This window comes from Bombus flavifrons, chromosome 4, assembly GCF_040668555.2.
Source record: "Bombus flavifrons isolate JBK064 chromosome 4, iyBomFlav1_principal, whole genome shotgun sequence".
NCBI classification, from domain to species: domain Eukaryota; kingdom Metazoa; phylum Arthropoda; class Insecta; order Hymenoptera; family Apidae; genus Bombus; species Bombus flavifrons.
The window spans coordinates 17,372,722-17,390,671 of NC_138445.1; the positions used below are offsets into that span (position 1 = coordinate 17,372,722).

The following is a 17,950-nucleotide window of genomic DNA, read 5'->3' on the forward strand; positions in this document are numbered from 1 at the left end:
TTTTCGACAGTTTGCTTTGTTGTTTTCTTGTTATTGTTTCGATCGTAGAGATTCTTCATCTGTATGATTCAAGAGATCACTGTGTTCGAACTAGTTTGATGCAGTGGTCCTCGTGAATTTTTTTGAAACAGATAAATATAGGCGAAAAGTTTTCTCTAAAATTTACGCGTACTTTTAGTATAACATCATGTCGAATATACATGTCGAGACTTAACGTTTTGGATGCCGAGTGTAGTATTTTTTTTTTTTTTCGTAGTTGAAAATTCGCAAGAATCGCTGCAAAAAATCTAGCGTGAGAGTAAAATGAGTAATCTAACGGGGGACATCGTTGTTTTTGAAAACACGGAAGTCTCGTTGGAAGAAAACTGAGAAATTTGATAGATGGAATTTTCGGTAAATATAAATAAATCGCAATTTTTTCTATTTCCAGATCAATTTGGATTTCATCGGTCGACCGTATACTCCGCGCAATTATTTTATTTTCGCTACACAATAAAAAGAAATTATCGAAGAATCGCTCTATTTTCTGTTCCACAAAGAGAAGAATATTTCACAAAACGAAATGAACAAATAGATATACCCGAAATGGAGACAATTTGGAATTTGTCGATCAATGGTATTTTCAACTTTCGCTGTGTAGAAATAAAAGTAATAATGTCAAACAAACCGAATAATAAATAGATTATTCTGTGAAATGAAGATAAATTGAAATCTATCGATCAATTGTATTCTTAATTTTTGTTATACGAACCAATAGCGTTAGACTAAACGAATAGCAGAAAATGATACGAATGATAAATAAATCCTAGAAAATACTCTCTTATGAAATATCGAAACAAAAGAACAGCCTGAAGTCTCTCATTCTCTTCTGCCCAACATTTCCATATTTTCAAAACACAACAGGAATAATTAATCGTCCCCATTTTTACTTTACATCAGTATATACGCCACATGGCGTGTCTAAATCTAGACTCGCGTCTAAAAACTCGAAAGCGAATCGCACGACGATTTCAGCGTTGCGTATCGAGTATAATACCAAACTTGTACATATTATACATATATATATTTATATATATATATACTTCATTTTCGAAAGACTATTTAGCGTTGGTGTTACCAAAGAAACTGAAAAAGAAAAAAAAAAAAAAAAGAAAGAGATCACCACGTTCACATGTCATGATTTAATCGTCATTTAAACGCAACACGTATCAAGGTCCCTCGAGTTTTCCCCACAAAAACAAGTCACCCTTTTTATACCTTCAATCTCATTCTCCTTGTTTTTCCTCTTCATCCTTTTTACAATATACCGGAAGGTTCGGAGTTGCTGCTAAGATATTTTTAGGAATCTTAAGGCCACGATACCAAGTTAATGAGCGATCGTTAAAACGAGTCGTCGCTACAAGGGATACACGCTATTATGGCGTCTAAGAGAAAGGAATCGCGTGCTTCTTCTGGTTCACGATCTTTCTCAGCACGCAGAAAGCAACACATCGACGAAGAATCGTCGGTGCTTCAAGAATCTTTCGTTCCTGCTGATCGAAAGCATCTCCCTTCCAATGGACGAATCATTCTTCTCAGGAAGCATTTGAAAAATCAACTACCAAAAAACGTTCCTCCAAGTCTATTCGTTAATACTTTTCATCGATCAGTCGTGCTACGGAGGAAACGAGGTGTATCGTCGGTTTAAAAAAATAGCTCTCTCTCTCTCTCTCTCTCTTTCTTACTTTCGCTCTTTCTCTCGCTCTTGCACTCTTTATTTCACTTGTATCACTCTCATGGTCGAATATTCAAAATGGATTCACACGATCACCGAGTATCAAAAGAGAACGCAACCTCGACTGAATCATTCTCGTCGAAAAATGGTAACATCGCTATATCGAAAATCACGCTACTACAACGTCAACTGTATTATATATCATTGTGTCAACGATTCTTTCGACTAAACCAACCGAGAAAATACTTGTTTGTCTCCTCTGAGATCGAAGAATTCTACCTAAGTAACGTATTAGATCGCCTAATAAGTTCGTTCACGTTTCTTTCATATTTAGATGTTTTTAACTTCGGTCCAGTCTCATCCTGTTTTAAATATAGATGGATAGTTAATTCTGGAATATTCAAAACGTCTGTACTAGAATTTCATTCTCAGTTACGATTCTTAAATATGCAGCAATCAAAATGATATCCACCGAATCGTTCTTTACAAGTGATTTTACTGGGTTGGCCTTGATCTTATCGAAGGTTGGTCATTGGTCATCTTGATCGCTTATCGTTCTGTATTCATAACATAACGTCGTAGAGACGACGAACTTATTGGACGATCTAATTTAGGGTGTCCCGAGAGATTGTCCCATACATTGATCAATGAATCATCAGTCGCGTAATTTCATTTCTCTTTCGGTCGTGAACTTGTGTCAAGTAATCCTATTATTCTCTAAATTATCAAACGTTTTGAAGATTCCCTCACCGTGGCTGGTAGACCAAAAAGAGAGAGAAACACAATTACAACTATTCAATAAATTATTGCTAAAATGTATCTACCTTATTCCATTAAGAAATTATACAAAGATACAAAGGTAAAGCTTCTCTTATTATACCTTGCACAAAGAACCAACAATTTTTTATTTCCTTCGGAAATTATTTAAAAAAAAAACAAACAAGGGACCAATTTTTGGGACACCCCGTACAACTCCAAAGCATTCGTTTCTGCGTGCGAATGAAAGCATCGGTAGTCAAAACGAGGGGTACTTTCCGTCATGTAATCTGGTCCTGTGGAAGAGAACAAGAGCTGTCAAAACAGCTCGTCGTCTCCAGTGTGAGTTCTATTAAAGTGTCCATCCTCGAAGGGAGCGAGATCGGCGATCGTCAAAGGGGGAACAAATATTATTTTCGTTTTCGGTTGAAAAGTTGATCGTATCTCCCTGGAATGGGGCGAAAGATATTAGAGGCACGTCCTCTGTTCAGACCGGAGCGCTAGGTCGACGTAAGAGAGACGAGAACAACGAACGCCGAGGTGGCCGCCGCCATGGCCGACGAAGACGACGCTCGTCGACCGCGAACGATGACGTCTGTTCCTCGACGATCCCCAAAGGTCAAGCTTTCTCTTCCTCCTCGTCCATCTCCTCCGACGATTCGGAGGAGGAGGTGATAAGGGCGGTGGAGAGACTGGGAACCTGGGCCGAGTATGCGAACGAGCTCATTCGGATCCGTTGAGGATTCCAACACTCTGGCAGGGAATGGGATCCGTCCTCCGTACACTTGTCCGATTGCGACTTCTCCATGGAGCACAGCTCCATCATGGATACTCGCCTAGTGGGTCCCTTCTTGCTGTCTGTAACAGGGAAACTGTTTTGAGGGTTTTAAGTTTTTATGACAGAGGATTCTATGTTTATTGCAATTTCAGGTTTTACGTGTAAACTCGTACATACGGTGAATTCAGAATAGGATAATCAGGCGTTTCGAGGTTAGTTTTTCCAAGGATTCGATCTAACGTTCGATGACGTTGGTATAGGATTTTATTTATTAATTATTTATAACGGATCAACACGTTGATGCCGGCGCCGATATTCAGGGTTTTCTTTGCGAGGCAGCGCCGAATGCACGCCGTTTCACGGAACAAACTCGTGTGATCCACCGGTGGTACACGCCGGCCTCAACGTGTTAAACAGAAAACGATGGTTATTTAACGTGAACTAAATACAGTAATGTGCTTTCACGCGGACCACACTCTCTCGACAACGCAATTCACACTCTCCGACTTCTCAACTCACACTGACTGTTAATTCGTCTTTCTCCCTTAGCATCCCTTTGTTTTTTCTCATAGCCCCACCACGCACGTGTTCCGCAACCGTTCGTTGCCAGGCTTTCTCGCGACATTGTTTATGGTTCACCCGATATCTCTTAGGCCTTTGGTCCACGATGCTACATTAGTTATTATCAGTTGGCTACAATACTGTCGCGATACAGCGATATAATTCGTAATATGTAACTTAAGTTGTATTGATATTGCAGTCGGAATACGATTCTGCAGATATAAATTCGCGTACGAATAAGGAAGAGCGAGGAGGAAGAACGGAAGAGACGAAAGGAATAAGGGGAGGAACGAGAAACGGGCCAGACGAAAGAGAACGAGAAACGGGCCAGACGAAAGAGAACGAGAAACGGGTCAGACGAAAGAGAACGAGAAACGGGCCAGACGAAAGAGAACGAGAAACGGGCCAGACGAAAGAGAACGAGAAACGAATGGCAATTACGCCAACTATGTTATGTTACAGAAACAAAGCACGCGTGTCTGCTAAATTAAAGTAACATGTGTTTTAAAGATAAAAAAGCTGTATTATTTTAATTTGTCCCTGAAGGTAAGCAGATATAGTACACTGCAAGAAATCACGGTAATTTTTATCTTGCGTAAGTGGTTTTCGAATATAACTGCAAGAGAGTTGAATCGTAAATTCTATGCGACGTTTATGTCACGTAATAAACCTGCATACTTAGTGGCAATGAAATCACGACTGATAATGTTACATTTCATGGTCCATAACGAGATGTAACTGTTTTATGCTTAATATCCCCCTTTTATATTTCCATCCTTACTCAATGTCGAGTATATTTAATACTTGGCTGAATTTACGACGTCTTTAACGTGGCTTATATACCTTGCTACACTTCATCTTTATTAATTATATCTCCTTGAGAAACTCCAAATCTTTCTTGTTCATTTCATAAATAGAACTTTGAATTTTTTCTAAAATTGCATACATAGATCTTATATGTTGCATCGTTTAAGTTACAAAATTTTCTTTTAAAATCATAGTTAGCATCGAAATCTAAAATTTTACGTTGTTGTACCGTATTATAATACGCTACTATATATAGTTCGATGGTTTTTACCGTCTTACCTTTCTCGTATTCACTGAAGGTTTTCGTGGGCGAATCCTCCGTCTGTTCTGTCCCCGTCAACGTGTACTCGTCACGCTCGTCCACAGTTTCCTGGCAATCGATACCATCCGCGGTGCACACACTCTCACCACGGAATAGACCAATTACTGACTGGACCTTTGGCTGCTCGATTCCACCTTTAATTAGAAGCAAGTGTTACTAACGAGGTTAATGAAGATTCATCGAGTGTTTCGGTTCGACCACCTCTAATATCCCCCCCCCTCTCTCTCTCTCTCTCTTGGAATATCTCTGTTAAGAGAAAGTGCACAAAGTTGATCGTTTTTCTAGATTATGCGCATAATAAAGACCACAGGCGAGAAAGCTATGATAAATTCATTTTGATTTTTTAAGTTTCATCTACTTACACGCTTTATTCCAAAATCTAATAAGAAGATGTAGCTTTTAATGAACCGAAGAACGTAACTCGTATCGTAGTCCTCGTATTATCGTCTTTATTCTGTTTCTCTTCTTTCATTCATTGGACGAGGACACGAACATAATTTAAAAATCATTACAACGTATCTATTATACGAAACGAGGAAAATTGCATTTGTTTGAATAAAGTTTGAATATATGGCTCAGGATATTAGCCCATTTCTCATCGAATACACGTTAAGCGAATAAAAATCTATGGTCCACCGCATTTAATGAATTACAGCCGTTATTAACCATTTGTGCTCGTTGCTGCAAGGGAACTTGATAACCGAACATCAACACCATCCGGTTAAATAAAGATTAATAACGTTAGGACATTTAAAAATGGTTTGCATTCGATTGAAAAAAACAGTTATCGTAAATTTTGAGAACCCAATATTCCGACGTACACTACTACCAATCACAAGTATCCGGACCATTATTTCCTTCGCGAGATGCAATTTCACGTTTTATATGACAAAATCACCAAATTTTCGATATAACAAAATTCCATATAACAAATAGGTGTCAAAAATTTGCATTTGCATTTTTGATCGTATTCTTTGTACCAAACGTATATTCAATCGTGAAACTGAATGAGAAGAACGTTGTAAACAATTGTTAGCTATAGCGCGTGTAATTCGACAAATATATTTGCAAGCTCCATCGATTCTTAAATTTTCACATCGACACAGCAAGCCGATAGCAACGAACATCGATGTTTCAGCTGGCCAAAGTAACCGAAACACCCTGTACATCGTAGAAAAATGTGAAACACAGAGAAGTGCTCGTGGAAGAACTTGGCAACACAAAAGTGTTCTGAATCGATAGTTCGAGGCTGAGAATATGCACGAAAGATTCGATAAGATCGATCATGTGTGATGCACGATCAATCGTGTATTATGGTGACAAGGTGCTTTGTGTATGCAAGAGTGTAGTGTACGTGTGAGTGTATTTAAAGAGTTCGAAAGGGGATTGGGTAACCCAAAGATCGAAAGAAAAAACGCATTCGCTTTGCAGATCGAGAGAAAAGAAAAGAACGACACAGAAATTTTGAGACCACTTGAAGATAACATTTACATGTTGTTCGGCCGGAAGTCCGAGGCTAGTATCCTCCGAGCTCGTTAAGCTGGCCCGCTCTCGCAAATACGGCTCTCCTGTAAAGCAGCGTTTTTTTCAACATTTTACGTACCTTTTTATCTATTAGCCGAATCGACAGTGAAAAATATTTTCTTTTGATACATCAACCTACAATTAAATATCTTAGATATATAGATACAGATTTTAGAATATAATTGGATATTGGAAAAATTGTTCATTTGCTCCGAGATTATTATTGGTTGATTTTAGTAAATGAAATTTTTAACTAATATTAGCTGTAATAGATTAACTGATATTTAGCTGGTTTATTAACACTAAAACTACCACGTCAGTGAAAATGTCTGGTTTGACAACTTTATTTTAAAATTCCTACTTCGTGTTATATTTTTTCTCCGCAATGATGTAATGACTTTTGCAGGGATAGCTAAAGGAATAATATAATAAACTTAAATTTTGTTTTATTCATTTAGAATGAAAGTAATTTTGTATCATGGCTACTTATACCAGCACCGAATACCAGTATCAGTACCAATATCCAATCAACCTTGGATGGAAAAATGCACGTGGTAGGGAATACCTGAAACAACGCGTAAAATTTTCAAAATATATCATGAATAACTTGATGGAAATACGTAGAGTAGATTTGTCTCTCTAACGTGAGAGGGGTTACCCGAGCCCCATAGAAAAGTAGCTGTATGTTAAGGTTTCTAGTAGGTGTCGGAGAGTATAATTTGGGTATTATTTTTAAAGACTGTTAAAAAAGGATGATTACATAATTCTTTCGCTACGACTAACTCTATTTGATTCTCTAGATAGTTAATTTAATAAACGTTTAATAATCCGATACGAGTAAATTTTTAAGCAATTTTTAAACATCTTTTATTTCATTAATTTTATGAATCACCTTTCTTTAACACTTTGTTGATTTAGTGAAAAAAACAGAGTGCACGATGTAACGAAACTACGACCGAGTATTATCAGATATTTGTATCTAATACGCTTGGCGAAATGATATATTCGTAGTATCGAGTGGATTATTTAATCGATCGTACCTAAGAATGTCGCTGATGGGGAACTGTAAGCCAGGTACTCCTTGTTTGAACACCAAGCGGGGAATTCATTCTGTTTAATCGGGTGCCCGGAATCGTAATCGTCTTCTCGCTTCCATGGCAACATGGTCTCCGTGGCTGTTGGTGTCGTTACCCTGTAGGTTTCTACAATACGAGAAATAACAGTATTATTGCTACTTCGATATTACTAATACAAATCACGGGAAAAACTCGAAACTTTCAAATAACCCTGTCAGGTATAACGAAGATTCTAAGAGAGAAATGGTTAGCCTTTTTATTATCAAAGGATTTAGCAAAAATGTTAGGTAGATGATACATTTACACTGTACATGTGAATGTTCGTGTAAGTGTTAGAGGGCTTCCAGGTCTCAGTTGAGACGAAAGACTATTGGAGGCTGTTAGAAGAATCTAGAAGAGTCGGTTGACAACAAGCGTGCGTGCAAGAAGGTCTTCAGAGTGTAATATACAGGGTGGTTGGTAACTGGTGGTACAAGCGGATAGGGGGTGATTCTATGCGAAAAAAGAAGTCGAAAATATAGAATAAAAATTTTTTGTTCGAGGCTTTGTTCTCGAGAAAATCGACTTTGAATTTTCGCTCGGTACGCGTGCACTTTATCGCGTCTCGTTATAACGGATCTCACTGTAGATCGTTGTCTCGATTGACGTTATTTTTTTAAATTTTTAAATTTTTAAATTTTTGAATTTTTAAATTTTTAAATTTTTGAATTTTTAAATTTTTAAATTTTTAAATTTTTAAATTTTTAAATTTTTAAATTTTTATTCTATATTTCGACTTCTTTTTTCGCGTAGAATCACCCCGTTTCCGCTTGTACCACCACCAGTTACCAACCACCCTGTATATGTATAGCTGTTGTGTGTGAAATAAAGTAAACTATTTGTATTTCCGAATGCTCTCTATACCTTAAGAAAAAATTCCAAAATCCTTTAACACGTTGACTGCCACGCGTGTTTTCAAAGGAATCTCCGTCAGGCCACGCGCACAGCAGTACCAAGCGTTCTCTGCTAGGTGCTCCCATCGATATTTTAGTAATGCGAATCGCTCAAGCTGTAGTCTCGAGAACGATCTTTCGTTTCGTTTGTTCGCAACATTAAAACCACTAGCTGTTGTTGAATATAAGGGAGGAAAGTGTGGTGTAGATTATTCCGACCAAATGGTTTCTTGTGCCACCACAATTAGAAAAGGAATCGAATGGTACAGAAAACTTGGCATTCGATTCTTTCTGGGAATTTCTGTTGTAAACGCTTTCACGGTTTACAAAATTGCAACGAGAAAAAATATAAACATTAGAATACTTAGACGATTATTAGTTGCGAAATTATTAGGATTGTCTGAAAATACAAGAAATCCTTGTCTTCGACGGAGTCAGCATAATATCGCCGTTGGGAAAAATGACTCCGGAAGAAGCATGAGACGCGCATGCAAACTGTGTTATGCGAATAAAAGACGTCGAATAGACCGAACAAAGGCACAAGAGAATTTGAAGAAAACGACAACTTATTGTTCGAATTGTCCCGACCAACCTCAGCTACGTATAGAATGCTTTGAAGTTTTACATTCTAAATGATTATTTTAATAAACCATTTTCGTATTTTTATTTTATAACAATTCAACTATTATTACGATTAATTATCAATTAACAATTTATTATTATGGAATATCTTTTCAAATACCTACGACGATCCTTCGCAAGTAGTCAAATAAGCGTCAAATAAGTAGTCAAATATGGGTTACGCGGCTTGACCAGAAACTTTGCTGGCACCCGAATACGAGTGTCGTGGCGGTCAACGCGTTAAAGAAGGATTTTTCCAATGCGATCGAAAGAGACAACGAAATATCGAATAAGATACTTTACGCTTCGAAGGTTGATATTCTACGAAATTAGAATTTCCTTTGATACTAAAAGATTCGCGAATTCGTAAGAGATGTTTCAAAATAGGAACGAAATGCTTCGTAGTTTAAAGAAACTTTACGATATTTGGCAGAAACTTTGGCAGCCGAACCGTCTTAATCTTTTTCGCTATCAGAGTATCCGACAATTCTTCTTACGCCGTCGAAAAGAATTTCGAAGACGGTTAAATCGTGCAAAGTACTCGACACTTGCACAAGGAACGGGACGTCCATCGAAAGACGAACGATCTCTGGCGATACCATCAACAACGAGCAAGAACTCACCGTCTCGTCCTAATTTCATATCGGGATCGTCGGTATTTATGGTGTCCATTGAGGTAGTGGTGGTGGCGCCGTGGTGGTTGTCCACATTCACGTTCAACGAGTCTACGGAAATCGAGCGACGAGAAAATTATAACTATGAATCGGGACAGGAATTAGCTGCTACACCTTTTCTTCTGCTGTTTTATATTCAAAAGACACGCTTGGGCAAGAAGTCTCGTTGAATTATCTTGCGCGGAACTAATTTGTCAAAAGAATCGGCGCGAGGATGAGAGGATAATTCGAGAACTTTGCGCGCCGTTTTCTATCGACGACGCGACGTAGCCAAAAGCTTCGCTGAAATGAACGAAAAAAGGTAGAAAAAAAAAAGAAGTAGAGAAAGGCTGTTCTTACCGGAAGTACGAGCTGTGAAAGTAATCGCCGAGTCCCAGTCCTCTTTGCTCGAAGGCTTTGACGTGTCTCCGTTCTCCAATTCGTACAGGACGCCATTGATGTAATCTACGTTCAATGAAAATTCACGTATTCAAACGAGATCCTTTTTTTCCGGCGAAAAAACGCGTCGATATCTCTTTCGCCAATTTTACCTTGTGTGAACAACTTCGTCGAGCCATTCTGCTGGAACTCCGGAAAACTCACGTGATTCTGCTTACCGTCCTACGGTTCAGTCGAGAGAAGGAACGACATTTTAATTGCAAATCGAACAGGACATATAATGGTAACTCGTATAAACTGGAAGAACACGCGTCAACGCGAGAACATTCTTACTTTGAGCAATTTTTTACTGCGCTTGTGACGATGCTTGTGCTCTCCCATCATCCGACGTATGTTCATGTGCATTTTGTAATTGACTTGGGTCGAGAGATCGCGATCGTTCACCGCGTGTCGGCTGTAGCTTAGACGCCGATGCTGCAACAGTTTCGTTCCATGCTGTAGAGAAACGTTTTTGCTCATTCGCCTTCGTTCTTTTCGTTTGTGCAGGATTTTTCTAACATATACATATATATCCACGAATACGTACATGCGACACAATTCGACTAATCGTCGTGGCAAAGAAGCACACGCAGATTCAATCGTTCAAGGCGGTTCGAAAGTCTCTTAGAGCATTTGTTGTTCTTCTTTCGATCGCCACGCGTGCGAGCAACTTAAACGACTTTTACGAATTGCAAATAAAATTAAGCTTTGTCGGTGGAATTTTAGCTGTCGATGTCGATTTTCATTTCATCAAGAAAGAGAGAGAGAGAGAGAGAAAGAGAGTACAAAATATGAATTAATACAGGGTGGTTGGTAACTGGTGGTACAAGCGGAAAGGGGGTGATTCTACGCGAAAAAAGAAGTCGAAAATATAGAATAAAAATTTAAAAATTTAAAAATTTAAAAATTTAAAAATTTAAAAATTCAAGAATTTAAAAATTCAAAAATTCAAAAATTTAAAAATCTAAAAATTTAAAAAAATAACGTTAATCGAGACAACGATCCACAGTGAGATCCGTTATAACGAGACGCGATAAAGTGCACGCGTACCGAGCCTAAATTCAAAGTCGATTTTCTCGAGAACAAAGCCTCGAACGAAAAATTTTTATTCTATATTTTCGACTTCTTTTTTCGCATAGAATCATCCCCTTGCCGCTTGTACCACCAGTTACCAATCACCCTGTATATGAAATTTTAATAAGTTGATCTCAAGTATTAATATTCCGTTTCACGAAAATTATAAACGACTATGAAATTTTTATTTCTAAACACGAGAAGAACGAAATGAAATTCGGACTATCTAAATTCCGACGTGGCCAACGTTGAAAAATAACAATAGAAATTTCCAATACGATTTATTCTATTCATTTTGTCTTATGCGCGCCTTTCTTGAAAAGCTTCGCAATTGACTAAGTCTTCCTGAATCTGAAACTTTCAAAGCTGCAATTTTCTCAAATTGCAGATCTCACCACTCGTACCACTTGTCTTCTAAGTCTCGCATAATACCATTACGTAATATAATTAAAGGATAATATCGACAGCTGAAGTTCCAAGCAGCGATACGATTATCCTTCGAAGAAAAAAAAATCAGTCCTCGTCAGCAAGGTTTTCAGGGACATGCATACACGATATGTATATATATATACACACATAAAATTTGAATACTCAGCAAAAAGTGAGTTTCTTACCCTCTTGTATGGCTTGCAAAGTTCTTCGGCCAATAGGTGGTGGATCCTGGCGTCCGTCAAGTCCTTCTTGGAAGGGTTGTACTCCAGTTCTTGGAGATCAATATTCCAGCCCGCTTCAAGCTGGCTGCAACTCGGACTGGAAGGAGAAAGAATGAGACTACATTTTTATGACGGGCTGCCACTTCAAGATCGATACTGTGTTTCGAGGAGGGTCCACCGTTCGATCGAGATACAATGCAGACTTATCTTCGGTTATGCTCCTTGGCCAGGGTGTATACGGGGTGAGTCATGCAGGGAGTCATCGACACCCTACGGCATTTTCTAACGCTGCAGCATATAACAGGACATTGCACCGGATGGAAAGTTACTTCGCGTCGTGTCCTTTCGATCTGACCGATGTGACGGGACTTTTACAATAATAGAAATTGCTTCTCCTGTTTCTTTTTCGTTAACAGCGTTGTCGACGATAAAAGTACGAAAGTGTATAAAGCTTCTACCGAAGAGATTAAAACGAAAGGTATAAGACAATGTACGTAATGCAAGGAAGAAAAGAAACTTTCATCTATGTTTTACAAGACATCCAACGGTACTACATTGTAAAGGTATGAAGGTCGTACGACCGATTGATCATAATTTAAACGAAACAGTCGATACGTAAGCGATATTTTTACGATCAACCAGAATGTACGTCTCTATATTTGGTACTTTTCCGTTAATACGATTAATAGGATTTTTACGGTAATAGAAATTACTTGTTTAACTGGTTTCCAGGTCGACAAGTAAGAAAATCACAGAATCAAATTTTCGCTTGTCTTGATTCATAAAAAGATGTTAAAGGTAAAAAGGATTATAGTCGGAATATTTTAACTCCATTGTCAATTTTTTGTGACACCGAACTAACGGAAACAAAGCATTGGACTGCGAGGTGGATCGAGCTCAAAGAAATTTCGTTCGCAACGATTTCTTCTGTTTCATCGGGAAAACTTTCCTCGATAATTAATACATTTTCACCAGGGAGACAAAGGGATGGCGTACACATCTGTTACGATCAAAGAAGCATTCATCGTGCTCCTTATTGTGCAAGTAAACAGGTCAGGTACGAACGAAGATAACTCAGCGTGCCAACGATTGGAAAGAATGGAAAGAGAAACGAAGAGTCGAGGGAAGAAAAGAATGGAGCCCTACCTTCCATTGAACTGTCCTGTGTTGCTATAGTTGCGGAATATCGCCGACATGCTTTCAGTTCCGCTGATATTGCCGATGGTGGACGCGTTCCTTCTAATGTAATCCAAAGCGTCTTTCATCGCGAGCTTCGAGTACGTTTCCAATATTTTCGGTTCCGCGCCACAGTGATCCCTCACTAGGTACGGGCGAACGAATTTATTATCGAACCGCTTGAATCTGTGAAACAAAAGAAAGAAACAAGATGACGAAACGAGGAGCGAATATTTAAAGATGAAATATCAGATTACGAGATCAAAGGATTAATAGATTTAAACAATCATTTTCAAAGTACGTCATTAATATAGATATGTTGGAGTTTGATTTTTACGATATTTCTCAGAATAGCGTCGTTTCTCTTCTACTTGGAATTTAAAATGAATATGTCACAGTAATTATGGAATCTCGATTATCGGAAGGTCATTTTGAAATTATTATTAAATATTTTGGAAGTTTAAGAAATTCTTTTCACGTTTCCGAAAAAGATTAGGAAACTTCTTGTCCATCGTGAAACCGTAGTAAATAATTTATGATGGTGAATGTACTCTGGTGATCAGGATCATCTGCATCCCGCATCACCATCTTCAACGACTCGTGAGTCATCCTACTAGGGGAGAGAAAAGTCAATAAACTTTGCCCGTGTTTTTCAACGTATGAGAAGAATCAGTGGCCGAAAGAACGCAAACGCCAGAGAAAATGTTACGTTCGATGTTAACGAACGTTAAACGCTAGTTTGTTGCATGATAAATGTCATTTTTCAACAACATCTTATATTACTGTTATTTTATGACGAAAAGAATATTCCACGGTTATTTTCATTCGTAACTCGTATGTTTGTAAAAGGCTACGGTCTATCGTTTCATTCGACGACTTAACGATATTTTGAAAACAGTTTACAAAGATGTTCGACTTTACGAGCGTCGATTTGATTAAATCATTTCAAAACACGGAAAAAGAAGGCCAGATTTTACTTTGAAATTGAAGTCAATTGAGCCGGTGCTTACTTTGAATTACGGCAATAAAAAGCGTAATTTCGTATTATTCTTTAGCCTGCAACGATATTCGTTATACAGCGTAATATATTCAGAAATTATGCATACTTGTCTCGAACATGGTAATTGCCGTGCTTGCCCAAAATGTCCTCGACCCCAGCCATCACGTGGTCCATTATCTGTAAAACGGAGATGCCATTTTCCTTTACTCCGCCGGATTTATCACGCGCTTGTTATTTTCCCTTATCCAGCAAGATAACATGCAAGCAAGATGATTACGAAAACATTCCCGCATTTGTCGACATTTTCTATCAACGTATTACGCGTGTTACACGAAACATTCTGAAAGTTCATCAACACTGTAACAACATCCAACTATCGTCGTTATATTGGCAAAATTTTAAACGATTCTGAAAACGTGTACATTTAGTTACAACACAATTAGTACGAGCGTGCGTTTTCCAGAGATAAGAAGAATTATTAAACGAGTAATTATCTACGATATTTCTAAGTTTCCGTATTCGGTTAAAGTGGAAAAGAACGACCTTGGACGGAAAAAAAATCATTAATCACGATATTCGCCGTTCTGAACCAAAGAACTTCTTCCTCGTACATCTTCCTGTATCTGCAAAGGTAACGAAGATATAGCGGACAAGATTTTTTTTTTTTTTTGGAAGGATTTTACAATCAATTCTCATTGAGAATTACAAGTAAATTATTCAGGCGTGGTACTATGTCGTGTATAATAGGTGATTATCGTATGTTTGATTCTAGCCGAGTCTAATGTTTAAATCTAGAGGATAATGTCTTTTTAGCCCACGAATCTGATCCGTCGTGTCAAGTAATTGAGCAACTGATGAATTTTGGTGGTTGTTAACTCTTACGTTCTATCTGTTACTGAATTTGGATAAATCTCAAGGTCGCGATGTATCGTTTCGTTGGTAACATACCAAGGTGCATCTATTAAGGATCTTCGAGTTTTCGATTGGAATCGTTGAAGAATTTCTCTGTTGGAATTACTCGCTGTTCCCCATAGTTGGATCCCATAGATCCAAACAGGTTTTGATACGACCTTACATAGCATTATTTTACTCTGCACGCTCAAGTTGGAACGTCTGCCAGCGAGCCAGTAGAATTTTTTAAATTTTCATTTAAGTTGTTTGGATTTATCTACGATGTGTCGTTTCCGTGTCATTCCTCTGTCCACTGTCGTTCCCAGATATCTGACTGAATCTTCGTTTGGAATAGGAATATTATTTATGGTCACCTGTGGACAGGATCGTTTTCGCGGCGGTAGCGGACAAGATAAAGGAAAAATCCTGTATACTATCGGACTAGCTTCAAACATTGCCAATACGTACGATCATTACAGCGCCAATGAAATTTCAAAATACTTGGCATTAACGCGCACAGTATACGCGTAAAAATTTATTACGAATACTACGCGTGGCAAACGTAAAACGAAGCGTAGGAAATTGCTCTTTTCCTGCAGCAGCGTTCGTTTACGAAAATATGGCTACCGGTGAAAATCAGTGCAGTCTTCTCGTACACATCGGCCAACGAACGATTATTGATTTTCCCGTGTATCGTGGCTCGCTGCTCTTTTTTAATATTTGCACGAACGATAAGGGCGTATAACCACGCGTCCTCTATAATTTATACAACGCGCCGCTGTTCTCCGCTCTTCGTTCGCCACTCTTTTTCCCCGACGCAACGTACTCTCTCGCTACTTTTTTATTAAACGATCGATCGCAAAGCGTGGCACTTCGCTCGTTATGGCTGATCGCCGGTCTCGGACGTTTCTTTTTTCTCAGGTAAATACAAATAGTAGAAGACAACGAACAACTTACCCGTTCGTGAATCCTCTCGTTCATGGTAGGTTTCTTCTTCTCTGCCCGTTTCACGTTCAGGATTTTTACGAGCGGCTTGATCGTGATTCCCTGGAAATAGAATTTCTGATAGTGGATCTTTCTCTGATAGAATCATTGTAAACGAATGTGTTCGATGGACAAAGAGTGATATTAAATTGTCGGTTGGCAAATGCAGATTAGATTAGGTCGAGCTAGAATTTAGACGGATAATGTTTGTCAGCGGGATATCAATTCGAAGGTTGAGCGATTGGTATATTTTATGTAGAATTATAAAATGATAAAGGGAAAGTTTGAAGGTAAAATCCGTTTTTCGCAAATATTCATTACGTTATTGTAATGCGACGGAGTTCTATAGGTCGAAGATAGAGTAGATTGAAAAATGATATTTTAAGCGCCGAATATAAAATATTCAGGTGACTGGATACTTTTGTAACTGATTGTAAGTGTATACGAGTATCAGGTAGACGATCTGCACGTAGAAACAGAAAAAGAACATCAGAAAGAAGATTTAAATTTAGGGATATCGCGGAAGAATATTTGATTTAAATGAGCGGCTCTAAACGAGGAAATTTAAATGTAGAAAGAGAACAGTAATGTTAAATTGAAGATTCAAATGTAGAAATAGAAGAGGAACGGTGATTTTTGTATTGCACCCAATTGTACCTATTTCTGTGATATCTTCTTCTGGTTGCAATCACAAATTTCAATTGCCAAATATTTTATCGCACAATTATGTGTATTACTTTAGACACGTTTTCAGAGAATTTGAATACACCGCCAGATGCGATATTACACCGATGGTTGATTAACCCCTGGCACTGTCATGTCGAGTATGACTCGACATCAGTTTTTACCTCAGGAGCTCCTTTGTCGAGTCCCACTCGACATTCTTTCAGTCCCACCTTTTCTCGTGAAACGTGCGAAAGAAAAGCAGGATTGCGTCCTGGAAATTGTTTCGAGAAATATCATACACTTAAAAATACAACGATAGCGTGAATAAAACTGGTATTTAAGTGAATTTCTTTCTTCCTTTATTTATTTAAATTGTCTTAGTTTTTAGTTAAAGTAACTTTCAAATAAGACACTTAAGAGCGTTGGGAGCTGCTGGTAACGAAATGGAAATAAAATTCCGAGTGCAAAGGGTTAAAGGGTCGTCGTTTAACTGGCAGGGTGGAGTCGAAATAACCCTCGCCATATTTTTGTTAGTATTCCCAACGTATTATAGCTATCCGCTCGCGATACGTTATTTATATTTAAAGGAAGATAAAATTAGGAATTATGACTTATTATAATATAACAAGCTTTTATATCTACGAATCTATTCACATAATTAGCAAGGAAATGAATAGTTGCAAGTCTAACTCTAAATTAATCGTTCAATCCGTCTATTTAATATTTAGATTCCGACATTTGCATATTATCAATATTTATACATCGAGCATGGTAGTATTCGTGCTTCCACAGTTAACAGTTGACGTTACTTTCCATTGATTTACAGTGGCGAACGAAATAAAGTTTCACGTGTAAACGTCACTGAATTACAAAATGAAATAACGTTTAACGAAAGCAATGAATAAATATAATATATTTAGGGCGTTCCATGCAAAAATTAATCACCTAAATGTTATCATTATGTTACGACGATACAATCAAGATATCAAAGGAAAAGACGCCGCAAAGATTATTATTACCCAAGGGTCATTTCTTTCAGAAGCTTTCAAAGTCCCTGAAGACTTCTCGCATATATTTGAGTGCATCTCTTTTTCTTGCATATTCTACGTCGCGTAAAAGTGCATGCAGAGACGTATAGTGACACGAATTATCGAGCAAATATTCTTGAAACAACATATGTACCTTTTACAAATATTAATAAACTTTCTAATCGTAATCAATCTCCATACTAATACTTGCTTGTAACAAATTTACTTTTTTTAAATGAGTGAACTTTCTTTTATCCGCTATTGTTTATGGAATACTCTTCTGTCGATCGTTCATA

The 17,950-nt window shown here is 37.9% G+C and overlaps 1 protein-coding gene across 7 annotated transcripts in view; it reads right to left on the reverse strand.

Annotated features, from left to right (window-relative positions):
* Positions 1 to 674: 674 nt before the first annotated feature.
* Positions 675 to 17,950, reverse strand: part of Nhe2 (Na[+]/H[+] hydrogen exchanger 2) — a 44,013-nt gene continuing 26,737 nt past the window's right edge. For 3 of the 7 annotated variants that reach the window (XM_069111761.1, XM_069111758.1, XM_069111760.1), the window contains 11 exons: positions 15,934 to 16,023; positions 14,192 to 14,262; positions 13,056 to 13,271; positions 11,871 to 12,006; positions 10,477 to 10,638; positions 10,296 to 10,365; positions 10,105 to 10,209; positions 9,715 to 9,816; positions 7,503 to 7,664; positions 4,896 to 5,072; positions 675 to 3,328 (listed from right to left, as the gene is read on the reverse strand). In XM_069111761.1, coding sequence (XP_068967862.1) covers positions 3,090 to 3,328; positions 4,896 to 5,072; positions 7,503 to 7,664; positions 9,715 to 9,816; positions 10,105 to 10,209; positions 10,296 to 10,365; positions 10,477 to 10,638; positions 11,871 to 12,006; positions 13,056 to 13,271; positions 14,192 to 14,262; positions 15,934 to 16,023 — 1,530 coding nt within the window. In that variant the 3' untranslated portion in view covers positions 675 to 3,089. Of the gene's footprint in view, positions 3,343 to 4,895; positions 5,073 to 6,429; positions 6,507 to 7,502; positions 7,665 to 9,714; positions 9,817 to 10,104; positions 10,210 to 10,295; positions 10,366 to 10,476; positions 10,639 to 11,870; positions 12,007 to 13,055; positions 13,272 to 14,191; positions 14,263 to 15,933; positions 16,024 to 17,950 lie in introns of those variants that run through there. The other 4 variants (XM_069111762.1, XM_069111764.1, XM_069111765.1 and 1 more) reach the window with 4 other exon arrangements.